This window comes from Taudactylus pleione, unplaced genomic scaffold (genome assembly GCF_031769625.1).
Source record: "Taudactylus pleione unplaced genomic scaffold, aTauple2 ptg000762l, whole genome shotgun sequence".
NCBI classification, from domain to species: Eukaryota; Metazoa; Chordata; class Amphibia; order Anura; family Myobatrachidae; genus Taudactylus; species Taudactylus pleione.
Genome location: NW_028285164.1, coordinates 3,945,968 through 3,961,370, shown reverse-complemented (window position 1 = coordinate 3,961,370; position 15,403 = coordinate 3,945,968). Strand labels below are relative to the sequence as shown.

The 15,403-nt window shown below is 48.8% G+C and overlaps 1 protein-coding gene across 3 annotated transcripts in view; it reads right to left on the bottom strand.

Moving 5' to 3' along the window:
- Window positions 1–4,928: 4,928 nt before the first annotated feature.
- LOC148476927 (uncharacterized) overlaps window positions 4,929–15,403 on the bottom strand; it is a 160,754-nt gene continuing 150,279 nt past the window's right edge. For 2 of the 3 annotated variants that reach the window (XM_088457511.1, XM_088457510.1), the window contains exon 19: window positions 4,929–5,153. In XM_088457511.1, the coding sequence (XP_088313637.1) occupies window positions 5,007–5,153 (147 nt within the window). In that variant the 3' untranslated portion in view covers window positions 4,929–5,006. The remainder of the gene's footprint in view (window positions 5,154–15,403) is intronic. The other variant, XM_088457513.1, reaches the window with a different exon arrangement.

Below are 15,403 nucleotides of genomic sequence, written 5' to 3'. Positions count from 1 at the left end.
AGTCAATCCTTGTTTATTTACAATCTATTGCAGTGAAGAGTAAAGCCGCATACACACTAGATGATTAAATTGAACAATATTTACGATGACGATATCGATCAATGATATATCCTTCATATCGTCCAGTGTGTATGGGCTGAACGATCGCCGATGTACGCTCCTGCAGGATTATAACGATATCCTCTGTCGGCTGTACATGCAGCCCAATCAGGGGATATCATTGACGATGCCACGCTGCTACATGCAGCATGCCCCCCCCCCTGCCATCATTCGCCGTGGCCAACATTGGTAAGTGTGTATACACTCACCGATGTCGGCACCTCTGCCGGGCCCGCCGCTGCCGATTTTGCTGGGTACACGCATTGTTAAGTGTGTACCGGGCTTAAGAGGCAGATTGTTTGGGAGAAGGTTATAATTCATGTTGAGTTCAGCTAAATCCTATTCTATTAATATATATATATATATATATATATATATATATATATATATATTGAGTGAAAAAACTGAAAACAGGCATCTTCTGGCTAAATTGCAACTATTCTATATTTGAATGATTCCGCACAGGAGTCTTTCCATAAAGAAGAATTGGGTATAATTGAAATATCAGGTGCGGATCATGGAAATCAGCCATATTATGTATCACAAAGTAAATATTACTATAAGATTTTTAAGGTGTTGGCGGTGCTCCCATGAGTCTAATATATAGTATGCCAAGACATGTTTTTGTTTTTTTTGCTGTGCCATAAAGCACAAAAAAACAAAAAGAAAGGAAAGACTCTTGTTTTGGGGCACTCTTAATGTACATTGTGAAAATATTATAATGTAACTTTTATTAGATATGTAATAAAATATATACAAGCCTGTAAAAGTGTTGGCTCGTGGTATAAAGCTACAAAACGACACACAAGACTTACATATATCACGTGAATTGCACTGAATATAAAACAAGAAAAAAAAAGGTAGAATGGATTAAACTGAATTAATTATGGCAGGGAGTAAGATATATTTACATGAGGAAAATTAGTCATGCATTCCTAGCATAATTGTATGTGGTGAAAATATATATCTCCTTATAATTTCCAGATAGACCAAACAATGAAGTAATGAAATATATGCATACCAGATCAACGAAATTCTCTATTGGATCATTACAGATTCAACAACTGCCTATCTTAGTATTTATTTGTTTCAGATCATGAACAAATTTACTTGCAATATGCACACATCAGGTATTTGCCTCAAAAAACATATAGTATCAATATGAGACACACTATTATAGTAGTTTCATAACATTCTATTCCTGCAGAAGAGGTTCCCTGAAAATCATCATTGAGTGTGACCAAGCCTCGTTGTATGTGAAACGCGCGTCACTTCACTTCACTCCTGTGGTCCCGATGGTATACAGGGCTTTTTCCAGATACCAGTGACTGATGCAATCAGTCCTGATAATATATGGGGCTCCTTCCTAATATTGCCGACTGATGTAACACTATTGCTTGCCTCATGGCCACACAGGTACCGCCAACACGCACTATCTATTTCTAAGGTGGAACACAGGAGTCTCGGGTGCATTTTGTCCCTACAATGCCTTGTGGCATCAAAGACAATCTAACTCCCCTAATATACTACCGGTGACCGCTGTATCTATCTTTCAAGGGAGCACTGTCCCTCTACTCTCTCATTTGTAGTCCTATCCTTAGGAAGACTACCAACAGCAGAGGTAAGGTGACACTTGATACCCCTCTATTCTATACATATAACACCAACATGTCACAGCAACTTTCTGTTCTGCCAAACTGAGATGGCACTTTCTCATGCAGACAAAAAGATTTTCCTGGCTACATGATTTAGTAAACGTTGTGATGAATCTACATGCTGAGGCGTATCGGTGCGATTAATGGGTACTATGTGTGTCAGATATGGTACACACTACGATTAATGCTTAGATAGCTATTCTTGACATTTTTTCCATTTTGATGTTAATTACTATCTGAATAATTCATTTTGATTCACATGCTTTGAGTTTTGAATGTTCAGCTCACCCTTTATCTATGGCATTTACAGGATATTAATTATATCTATGTGTTATCTCCATACACAATATTGTCTGTTATAAAAATCCTGTTGAGACATTGTAACAAAGTATGTATTCTGATACTAAATGTTCATTTTCAGGGAACCTCTTCTGCAAGAATAGAATGTTATGAAACAACTATATCAGTGAGTCTCATAATGATACAATATGTTCTTTTGAGGCAAATACCTGATGTGTGCATATTGGAAGAAAATTTGTTCATGATCTGAAACAAATCAATACTAATGCTGGGCATACACTGTACAATTATCTGTCAGATATCTGCCAAATCTGTCTGGTGGGAAGGAAAATCTGGTCCGTTTTCTAGTGTTTGGGAGAAAATTTCTACTGTCATTTGCTCCCATACATTACCAGGTTTTCATTCCCACTTGCCAGATTGGACAGATATCTGACAGATAATTGTAGAGTGTATGCCCAGCATAAGATAGGCAAATATTGAATCTGTAATGATCCAATAGAGAATTTCGTTGATCTGGTATGCATATATTTCATTACTTCATTGTTTGGTCTATCTGGAAATTATAAGGAGATATATATTTTCACCACATACAATTATGCTAGGAATGCATGACTAATTTTTCTCATGCAAATATATCTTACTCCCTGCCATAATTAATTCAATTTAATTCATTCTACTTTATTGTTCTTGTTTTATATTCAATGCAATTCACTTGATATATGTAAGTCTTGTGTGTCATTTTGAAGCTTTATACCACGAGCCAACACTTTTACAGGCTTGTACATATATTATTACATATCTTATAAAAGTTAAATTTTAATATTTTCACAATATACATTAAGAGTGCCCCAAAACAAGAGTCTTTCCTTTCTTTTTGTTTTACTGTGCTCCGTGGCACAGCAAACAACAAAAAAATGTTTTTGCATAAATTGCAACTACAGTATGTCATTGTTAGTGTTACAGTGCCTAAACCTAACACCCCTTTTCCGCACCCTAAACGTAACCCTTCATGGGCAGTGCCTAACCCTAACCCCCCCCTCCCCACAGCCTAATCCTAACCCTCCCCAGTCGGTGCCTAACCCTAACCCACACCGGCACATCCCTAAACCTAACTCTCCCATCCCCGGCCTAACCCTAACTGTAACCCGCCATACCTACCTTCGGGATTCCGACGTCGGTATCTTGATCCCTTCGGGATGCCGGCATCAGCATTCTGACGGGCGTCGAGATTCTGGTGTCGGTATACTGAGGTCCAGCATCCCGTCCGCCGGCATACTGACTGGCCCCCCTCACTAGTATGGGAGTATAGAGGGACAAGAGTACAAACATAGGGTGCATAGATCCATCCCTACCTGGTAAGGTATAGTAACATCTAGTGATGTGCAGTGAGGTAAATGGCTGGGGGGGCACTGGCTATTATCAGGGGCAGATTTACACATACATATATGAACTGCCTCACCTATCAGCATATCACTGGTAACATCACATCTCACCCTTTATACAACATAGCGGGTTACAACATATATTAAATATTTACCTCATAAATGGCATTTTGGTGTAAATACTTAATAAATGATTTTGACATACATCTTCTGTTATGGTATATGATGGTATAGTATGTCATTTCCCCAAAACATACCATACTGTACCATATTTCTGTATATAGCACTGTTTATTCTAGCACCCTGCAACTGTCCCAACCGATGCAGTTCCTCTTCTCTGCCTGGGGTGTCGCTTTCTGCTTCTAGCACACTCTGGGCCTCATTCAGAGCTACTCGCAAAATGCGAGCGCTCACTCTGAATGAGGGCGGCCGCTTTTAATTTCAGAGCCAGCCTCCTGGCTCCTCGCTAGGCTGTGGGTGACCACCCATAGCTTTAGCGAACGGCCATGTTGATGGTCACGACCATCGGGGCTTGTGACAAGACCCTTGTGGTAGGGTCTCATCTACCGCAAGCCCCAGTGAGCTTTCGGCTCTTATAAAGCCTGAAGCTCACCACTGACATCACTTGTGATGTCAGTGGGGCCGCTCCCAAACGGCAGGCGTTCCGTCGGGAACGCCTCCGTTTGGCCAGCCACACCCCCACCCCGCCTACAAAACGGGGCGAGCTGTCAATCACCATTGACAGCTCGCCCCTTTTATAGTGAGCCCCGGAGCGAGAGCATTTCTCTCTCCCTCCGGGGCTTGTGCCCACGCAGTGCAGCCGCTGTGCGTGCGCACGGCCTCAACATCGACCCGCTTGCGAGTGCTCAGTGCTTGCGAGTGGGCCTGAATGAGGCCCTCTGGTCTGCATCGCAGCAGCTTGTTGCATGTACTGAGGACCTCATTCAGACCCGCTCGCAAGCGCTGAGCGCTTTCAAGCGGGTTGAGGTTGTGCACATGCGCAGCGGCCGCACTGCGGGTGCGCAAGCCCTGGAGTGAGAGAGAAACGTGACCATCAACCTGGCCGCTCGCTAAAGCTGTGCACGGTCACCCACAGCCTAGCGAGCGGCTAGGAGACCGGCTCTGAAAATAGAAGCGGCCGCCCTCATTCAGAGCGAGTGCTCGCATTTTGCGAGCGGCTCTGAATGAGGTCCTGAGTGCGCTAGAAGCACCAGAGCAGAGAATGACACCCCAGGCAGGAAAGAGGAACTGAATTGTGGGTTATTGTGACAGGTGCAGGGTGCTAGAATGAAGACTAGTTTTATTAGCTCATTCTCAGAGTTAGATTTCTTGCTTTATACCTTTCCCAGGGTTACAATAAAAATCTTTTTGTAAATGAAACATGGAAATAAATAGTAAACTATGAGTAAATATTGTATTATATAATATTATAATATCTTTTCCTTCAATATTTTCACTGAGTATAAATGAAAAGAGGTAGAACTACACTAGATTATCTGAAAATCACATATTTTATTAATAACCTCTGCAGTCTGTGGTCCTCAGTCATTATAATATGTAATAAGTAATTCTAAAAGTGGAAAAATGACACAATGACATAGGGAATGAGTGACAGGTGAGTGATCGCCATCCTGGGGGTCGGTAACTTCAGACCCCAGACACGATGAGGGTGCAGGGGCTTCATCTCTGAGAGTTCTTCATGCTCTCCACATTTTGGCTGTAATAAAAGGGAGAAGAGATAATTATAATGACAGCAAACATGGCGCCCATATACATTACAAGCAAACACTCTGCTATTCCCGCACTATAGCCATCCTATTTCCATAACCGTATACATTTCTGACACTAAGAAGCTCATTCAGAGTCGGTCGTGAGCGCTGAGCGCTCTTGACCGACTCGATGTTGCCCCACAGCGCATGCGCACGACGGAGCAGGCTCTGTCGTGCGCATGCACGAGACCCGGCTAACGACGGGTGATCCGTCGTTAGGGGTCTCGTAGCAGATGGGGCGAGCTGTCGATGTTGATTGACAGCTCACCCCGTTTGCTGGGCGGGCCGGGGGCGTGCCTGGCCAAACGGAGGCGTTCCAGTAGGAACGCTTGCCGTTTGGGGGCGGCCCCACTGACATCATCAGTGATGTCAGTGGGGAGCTTCCTGCTCGATCAGAGCAGGAAGCTCCCTGGGGCTTAAGGTTGACGAGACCCTACCTTAGGGTCTCGTCGTAAGCCCCGATGGTCGCGATGGTCTCGACCATCGTGACCATCACCCTTGTCGGTCGTTAGAGCTGTGGGTGTTAACCCACAGCCTAACGACCGACATGGAGGCGGCCGTTCAGGATGCAAGCGGCCACCCTGTTTCTGAGCGACCGCTTGCATCCTACGACCGCCTCTGAATGAGGCCCTAAATCCCTCACCCCGTGCCGTGCACCGTGTTACTCCTGGACTGAGGTTCTGCTAATTCTGTGCACATTTGAATTAGAAAAGTAGTAACCATGGGAACGCCTACCATCTGGGTCCGGCCCCACTGACATCACTAGTGATGTCAGTGGGAGTGATTTTGGCTCTGATAGAGCCAAAAGCACTCCAGGGCTTGCGGTCAACGAGACCCTACCGCAGGGACTCGTCGCAAGCCCGATGGTCGCGATGGTCTTGACCATCGCGACAATCATCATGGCCGCTCGCTATAGCTGTGGGTGGTCACCCACAGGTATGCGAGTGGCCAGGAGGCCGCTCCAATAAGAGGTAGGAGGGTCCTGATTCAGAGCGAGCGCTCTGGTCAGAGCGTCCAGCTCTGAATCAGGCCCTCAGCCTCTGCACAACCCGCACAGTCTTGTAATGTGCAGTGACTTCGGTGCTGCAGATTCCATGCGGACTAGACGTCCGCATTGGCAATGCTGAAATCGGCCATCCAGAAATGGCCGCCGCCAATGAGGAGACAGATGATAGAGGTCCTACTGGACCTCTAGTGTCTGATAGGCCAATGCACATAGCGTTCCTGGAAGTGCCGGGAATGCTAGCGCTGCTGGGAGATCATGCAGAAAGCTGCATCTTATCCCGTGAAACCCCCTGGCAATGAGCATAAACCCCATGGCAACCAGCATGAAACCTCCTGGCAATGAGCATGAAACCCCCTGGCAACGAGCAAGTAACCCCCTGGCAACGAGCATGAAACCCCCTGGCAACGAGCATGAAACCCCCTGGCAACGAGCATGAAGCTCCTTGCAACGAGCATGAAACCCCCTGGGAACGAGCATGTAACCCCTGACAACAAGCATAACCCCCATGGCAATGACCATGAAACCTCCTAGCAGCAAGAATGAAACCCCCTGGCAACGAGCATGAAACCTCCTTGCAACAAGCATGAATCCCCTGGTAACGAGCATGAAAACTCCTGGCAATGAGTTTGAAACCCCCTGGCAACGAGCATTTTACCCCTGGCAATGAGCATAAACCATAGCTCCCAACATGACCCTCTCCAGGAGGGACACAACGCTCTGGTCCTGGACTTCCCTGGTAATTTATGATTGGTGGTGGCTCCAGGGGTGGGGCTGCAGTACAGTCCAATATTCAAATAGGGGAGTCACACCAACTGCCAGTGAGTCCCAGCCAGTGATGTTTGGCAACGTGTGAAATGACAGTTGGTGTGACTCCCCTATTTGAATTTTGAACTGCGCTGCAGCCCCACCTCTTACCAGGGAAGTCCAGGACCAGAGCATTGTGTCCCTCCTGGAGAGGGTCATGTTGGGAGGAATGCATAAACCCCCTGGCAATGAGCATGAAACCCCTTGAGAACGAGCATGAAACACCCTGGCTACGAGCATGAAACCGCCTGGCAACGAGCATCAAACCCCCTGGCAACGAGCATCAAACCCCTTGCCAACGAGCATAAACCCCATGGCAACAAGCATTTAACCCCATGGCAACAAGCCTAAACCCCATGGCAACAAGCATGAAACCCCACGGTAATGAGCATGAAGCCAGGGGCGTATCTATAATGGGTGCATGGTGTCCCAGGGGAGCCCCACACTGCACACCCTGCACCCATAGCATACTTACCTCTCCAGAGTCCCACGTCAGAGCAGGGGTCCGTCGCCTTAAAAACGACTGGAAAATGGCCGCCGCGGCCATTTTCCCGTTGTTTTCACATGCGCAGTACAGGGAAAATGGCCGCCACGGCCATTTTCCCGGTGACTGTGCATTGTCTATAGACTCTGGGCGCACTCTAGCGCCCAAAGTCTATAACTCCGGCGCTGGCCGCGCATAGCACAGTGCGCCGCCGGCCACCGGACAGAGGAGGGGGCCCGTGTCGGAGACTGCACACAGGCCCCCTCCTTTCTAGAAATGCCCATGCATGAAACCCCCTGGCAATGAGCATGAAACCCCCGACAACGAGCATGGAACACTTGGTAATGAGCATAAAACCCCTGACAACGAGCATAAAATCCCTGACAACGAGCAGGTAATTTTAAAGTAATTAGAAGACTTACTGTGGGGCATAAAATGGTGTCGGGCAAATATGTAAGTGGCACTTTGGTAATAGGTATTACAGTGTGTGGCATAATGTGTAATGGGCATTGTGGTGTGTGGAATAATGTAAGTCAGTACTGAATCACATCATCGTGGTACTGCTCCCTGCTGTACAATGCAGGTAATCTCGTCATTGTGTAGCAGGTATGGGACGATAACACAATTGCGCAGTCATGCCCCGCCTCCAATGCCACCTCACATTCTCTGCCATGCCCCCGCTGCCCCCGCAGTGCCGACCTGACTGGCTCCAAGGGGCAGGGAGATTATCGGCAAATAGGATTAAACTTGGAGAACTACAAGCACCAGAAAACCCTTGGCAGCCACAATCGGCTATGACATGAAGTTCTGTTCCCAGACATCCAATCAGAGCAGTTTCCTTATGCTCCAGGGGATCAGAAACAAAAGTTAATTCCTCATCACCTGTTTAGGACTTTTTTTTAAAGTTACCTGTTGGATTATTTAGCGATGGAAGAACTAAAAATTCAGTTTGGATTTAGCTGCTTATACAGGGGAAATTTAGGTTTGAATAAGTATTTATTTCAAGGGGGTCTTGGTTGCCAGGGCATGCTGTCGCTTTAGTTCTGCAAGTGTCTGCATGCCAAAGCAGTTGTATATCATTACAAAAATGCAGTAAGCCCTCTAAATACTGCTGTTATGGAAGGATTACAGCAATACCTATGGATCCCCAGCATTCCATGGGCTGTGATGTGCAGATATGCATCCAGTTCAAGAAAGCGCAACTTTACAGACATTGGGCCTGATTCAGACCCACTCGCGAGCGGCTGTCCGCTCGCAAGTGGGTCGATGTTATGGACTGAGCATGCGCACGACGGAGGGAGCTCCGTCGTGCGCATGCGCCAGACGCGACGAGCGAAGGAAAGTCCTTCGCTCGTTGTGTCTGATCAAAGGGGGCGTGCTGTCGATGTTGATTGACAGCACGCCCCCTTTGGTAGGCGTGCCGGGGGCGTGCCTCCCTGACGGGGGCGTTCCCACGGGAACGCCTCCCGTCAGAAGCCGGCCCACTGACATCACTAGTGATGTCAGTGGGAGTGATTTGGGCTCTGATAGAGCCAAAATCACTCCGGAGCTTGCGGTTGAAAACCTCAACCGCAGGCTCCAGCTCGCAATTTCGATGGTCGAGACCATCGCGGCCATCAAAATGCACGCTCGTATAGCCTGTGGGTGGTGACCCACAGCTATACGAGCGTCCAGAAGGACGCTCCATTTTCATGGAGGCCGGCCCTCATTCAGAGCGTGCGCTCTGCTCAGAGCGTACAGCTCCGAATGAGGGCCATTGTGCAGATTTGGGACAGGGACTTGAGACTATGCCATGGACATACTTTGGGACTCAGCCCTGCCACTTGCAGGACTCCATGCACACCTGGTGACTGTTAACTTTGCGTTGATCTGAGCGATCTAAGGAACCCCATTAACTTACATAGGGTTACCAGCCTGGCCTGGCGCTCTGCGGGTCTCTCTGTTATGCGGTAACCAGCCCAGCCTAGTTCTCTGCAGGTCTCCATGTTATAGTGTTATCAGCCCAGCATAGCGCTCTGTGGGTCTCTCTGTTAAGCGGTAACCAGCCCAGCCTAGTGCTCTGTGGGTCTCCATGTTATACTGTAGTGTTATCAGCCCAGCATGGTGCTCTGCGGGTCTCCATGTTACAGTATAGTGTGGCCAGCCAGCCTAATGCTCTGCGGGTCTCCCTGTTATAGTGTTTCAAACCCAGGCTAGCGCTCTGCAGGTCTCTCTGTAATAGTGTGACCAGCCCAGGCTATCGCTCTGCGGGTCTCTCTGTAATAGTGTGACCAGCCCAGACTATCGCTCTGCGGGTCTCTCTGTAATAGTGTGACCAGCCCAGGCTATCGCTCTGCGGGTCTCTCTGTAATAGTTTGACCAGCCCAGAATAGCGCTCTGCAGGTCTCTCTGTAATAGTGTGACCAGCCCAGAATAGCGCTCTGCAGGTCTCTCTGTAATAGTGTGACCAGCCCAGAATAGCGCTCTGCAGGTCTCTCTGTAATAGTGTGACCAGCCGAGACTAGCGCTCTGCATTTCTCTCTGTAACAGTGTGACCAGCCCAGAATAGCGCTCTGCGGGTCTCTATGTAATAGTTTGACCAGCCCAGAATAGCGCTCTGCAGGTCTCTCTGTAATAGTGTGACCAGCCCAGGCTAGCGCTCTGCGGGTCTCTCTGTAATAGTGTGACCAGCCCAGACTAGCGCTCTGCGGGTCTCTATGCAATAGTGTGACCAGCCCAGAATAGCGCTCTGTGGGTCTCTCTGTAATAGTGTGACCAGCCCAGGCTAGCGCTCTGCGGGTCTCTCTGTAATAGTGTGACCAGCCCAGAATAGCGCTCTGTGGGTCTCTCTGTAATAGTGTGACCAGCCCAGAATAGCGCTCTGCGGGTCTCTATGTAATAGTGTGACCAGCCCAGACTAGCGCTCTGCAGGTCTCTCTGTAACAGTGTGACAAGCCCAGACTAGCACTCTGCGGGTCTCTCTGTAATAGTGTGACCAGCCCAGACTAGCGCTCTGCGGGTCTCTCTGTAATAGTGTGACCAGACCAGAATAGCGATCTGCGGGTCTCTCTGTAATAGTGTGACCAGACCAGAATAGCGCTCTGTGGGTCTCTCTGTAATAGTGTGACCAGCCCAGACTAGCGCTCTGCGGGTCTCTCTGTAATAGTGTGACCAGACCAGAATAGCGCTCTGCTGGTCTCTCTGCAATAGTGTGACCAGCCCAGACTAGCGCTCTGCGGGTCTCTCTGTAATAGTGTGACCAGACCAGAATAGCGCTCTGCGGGTCTCTCTGTAATAGTGTGATCAGCCCAGACTAGCGCTCTGCGGGTCTCTCTGTAATAGTGTGACCAGCCCAGAATAGCGCTCTGCAGGTCTCTCTGTAATAGTGTGACCAGCCCAGAATAGCGCTCTGTGGGTCTCTCTGTAATAGTGTGACCAGCCCAGACTAGCGCTCTGCGGGTCTCTCTGTAACAGTGTGACCAGCCCAGGCTAGCGCTCTGTGGGTCTCCCTGTTATAGTGCCTAGCGCTCTGCGGGTCTCCCTGTTATAGTGCCTAACTCACGGTGGATCTCCCAGTTACAGTGTCACAGCCCAGCCTAAAGCTCTGTGGGTCTCCATATTATAGCGCGGGTCTCTCTATTATAGTTAATACAGCTCGAGCTTGTCTATTGGAGCTTGATAAATTAAATAAGGCAGCAGCCCCCATAAAAATATTGGAGTCCCTCTATCCTGCATTACTATATGATCTGTGACATCTCCTGCTTTCAGCCTTTAGCAAACGGCAGTGATACATACAGGGGCGGATTGGGATGGACAACCAGCCCGGGAAATTTATGGAAGCAGCCCTAATTGGGACGTGGTCTGGTGAGGAGACAGGATCTATCATGGAGGCGGAATTCCTCTTCATACGGCCTGATTCTGAGTTGAACGCAGCTTTGGCTTTCCTTGTGTCACTTGCTGAAGTTGCGTCTGTGACTTTATGCTAATGCTGCTACAGTGCCCTTCCCTGGTGCACATCCGTGCATCCTAATGTGCAAGGACTGAGATGCCCACTGTCAGTTTCTGCAGATGCTGCATCTATGCTTTGTGCATCTTTAGATGCTATCAGTCGCACCTTTGAAATTTTCACCAGCCCTATGATAGGTGCAGATCATCCATCTGAGTGTGGCCTCTAATGTGAGCAACTTCGCATCTCTGTACACAACCACTTCCAGCAACACATCCGCGATACTACCATAACAATCCCATACCACTCTATGGGCCTGATTCAGACCCACTCGCAAGCGGCTGTCCGCTCGCAAGTGGGTCGATGTTCTGGACTGAGCATGCGCACGACGGAGGGAGCTCCGTCGTGCGCATGCGCCAGACGCGACGAGCGAAGGAAAGTCCTTCGCTCGTTGTGTCCGATCAAAGGGGGCGTGCTGTCAATGTTGATTGACAGCACGCCCCCTTTGGTAGGCGTGCCGGGGGCGTGCCTCCCTGACGGGGGCGTTCCCACGGGAACGCCTCCCGTCAAAAGCCGGCCCACTGACATCACTAGTGATGTCAGTGGGAGTGATTTGGGCTCTGATAGAGCCAAAATCACTCCGGAGCTTGCGGTTGAAAACCTCAACCGCAGGCTCCGGCTCGCAATTTCGATGGTCGCGATGGTCTCGACCATTGCGGCCATCAAAATGCACGCTCGTATAGCCTGTGGGTGGTGACCCACAGCTATACGAGCGTCCAGAAGGACGCTCCATTTTCATGGAGGCCGGCCCTCATTCAGAGCGTGCGCTCTGCTCAGAGCGTACGGCTCTGAATGAGGGCCTATATCTGCGTCTGATTAGCCAAAAACCATCCGGATGTATATGCAAAGCAAACAGATGAAAAACATTGCTCCACTGCATAAACCATTGTCACTGCGTTTGACTCAGAATCAGGCCCACAATGCTGTATACTATTATGCCATAGTGGTGCTTGCTATCTATAATAAGTACAAAAGGGCCATGAATATGTATACAGGGAGCAGCCAGACCACATCAGCATCATTACACCAGTCTGTGTAACCTATTCATAGCCAGGAGCCCTGCAAAGTCACTTTATGTCAGACTTCTACACCAGGCCACACATACTGTTCAAGTGCTTTACAACTGGACCATAACGAAGCAAAGTATACAGGCACCAGCTATTAACCCGAATGCACCAAAGCTTATGGCCACTGCTCAGCGGAGCCCGACTGCTGGCATCCCGACGGTAAGTATTACAGATAGGGGGAGGGTTAGGTTTGGGTGAGGGGCTAGGGTTAGGCATTAGGGGAGGGATAGGGTTAGGCTGCGAGGGGGGGGTCTCTGCGGGGGGTTTAAGGCTAGGCTGCGAGAAAGGTGGTTAGAGGGAGGGTTAGGAGTTAAGCTGGCCACACACTAGACCAACTTACATCCAACAAGCCAACTTGTTGATTGGTTGGAATGAAAATCTGGTAAGGAATGAAAGCAAATGACAATCAGCAATTTGCTCCCAAACGTTGGAAAATGAACCAAAACTGTTGTTTGAACAAATAGTTTAGATCAAACATTTAACAAACTTGTCTGACGACCATTTTCATCTGTTTTCTGGCATTTAGGAGCAAATTGCTGATCATCATTTACTCCCATATGTTACCAGATTTTCATTCCAACCAATCAACAAGTTGGCTGGTTGGATGTAAGTTGGTCTAGTGTGTGGCCAGCTTTAGGGTTAGGAAACCAGAGATACCACCAGCTGACTGGATTTGGGTAAATTACTGGGGAAGACGCCAGCTACAAAATTTTTTCTGTGCTAGGACTGATACTGTGGCTTCAAATGAAGGAGAGATTTGTTCACAACTAAAACAATCATTTTTTGTAATTCTGGGACCTGTTGTTCCATTTTTACATTCTGTAAGGATCTGAGCTAGCGCAGAGACAGTAAGGCACCTTGAAAAAAAAATATGTATAATATATATACAAAGTATGTCTGAGATGTGACGTGATCACATTGTATATATTTAAAAAGTCATATGCCAAGGTTCACAGCATTACGAGTAAAAATGAGTCAAGTTGAAGCACATGCACAACTTCAACTTGTGATTGTGACTCACAGCACTACTACCAGACGCGGCCGCTCATTCTGTAGAGAGACATCCAGCTACTCCCCCTTCTCCCATTTCCTGCTCCTGCGCTGATGGGTGGTGGAGGCGGAGCCCTTAGGTGTGTCACTCACGTGCTCCGCACTGGCCCATGGGAGGAGCTGCTGCGGCTGGGCATCCGAGGCAGCCCACCAACGTCCATTACACGTTTTACTGCTGAATGAGTTTCTGCGCATGCACAGAAGCTCATTCATGGCTGCTGCCAGATCGGAGCTCTCAGCTCTCCGACTGTGGTAGCGGACATCAGAGCCACCGGCCAGTTAAACAGTGTAAAGCGACCCAGCAGAGTGGAGACGGGACCAGCCCAGCGGGAACTTACCCGCTGTCCCGGTGGCCCAATCCACCCCGGGAAAGAAAAACTGTAAATTTCTGAAGTTGTGACATACTCTAAGGGAGGCGTGTTATAGCTATGTGCGCTTACTGTACTGACACACCCCTATGTGCCCTCACTGTACTGACACACCCCTATGTGCCCTTACTGTACTGACACACCCCTATGTGCCCTCACTGTACTGACACACCCCTATGTGCCCTCACTGTACTGACACACCCATATGTACCCTTACTGTACTGACACACCCCTATGTGCTCTCACTGTACTGACACACCCCTATGTACCCTTACTGTACTGACACACCCCTAAGTGCCCTTACTGTACTGACACACCCCAATGTGCCATCACTGTACTGACACAGCCCTATGTCCCCTCACTGTACTGACACAGCCCTATGTGCCATCACTGTACTGACACAGCCCTATGTGCCCTCACTGTACTGACACACCCCTATGTGCCCTCACTGTACTGACACACCCCTATGTGCCCTTACTGTACTGACACACCCCTATGTGCACTCACTGTACTGACACACCCCTATGTGCCCTCACTGTACTGACACAGCCATATGTGCCCTCACTGTACTGACACAGCCATATGTGCCCTCACTGTACTGACACCCCTATATGTGCCCTTACTGTACTGACACCCCTATATGTGCCCTTACTGTACTGACACACCCCTATGTGCCCTCACTGTACTGACACTCCCCTATGTGCCCTCACTGTACTGACACACCCCTATGTGCCCTCACTGTACTGACACACCCCTATGTGCCCTCACTGTACTGACACACCCCAATGTGCCCTCACTGTACTGACACAGCCCTATGTGCCCTCACTGTACTGACACAGACCTATGTGCCCTCACTGTACTGACACACCCCTATGTGCCCTCACTGTACTGACACAACCCTAAGTGCCCTCACTCTACTGACACACCCCTATGTGCCCTCACTGTACTGACACACCCCTATGTGCCCTCACTGTACTGACACACCCCTATGTGCCCTCACTGTACTGACACACCCCTATGTGCCCTCAATGTACTGACACACCCCTATGTGCCCTCACTGTACTGACACACCCCAATGTGCCCTCACTGTACTGACACAGCCCTATGTCCCCTCACTGTACTGACACACCCCAATGTGCCATCACTGTACTGACACAGCCCTATGTCCCCTCACTGTACTGACACAGCCCTATGTGCCATCACTGTACTGACACAGCCCTATGTGCCCTCACTGTACTGACACACCCCTATGTGCCCTTACTGTACTGACACACCCCTATGTGCCCTTACTGTACTGACACACCCCTATGTGCCCTCACTGTACTGACACACCCCTATGTGCCCTCACTGTACTGACACAGCCATATGTGCCCTCACTGTACTGACACAGCCATATGTGCCCTCACTGTACTGACACCCCTATATGTGCCCTTA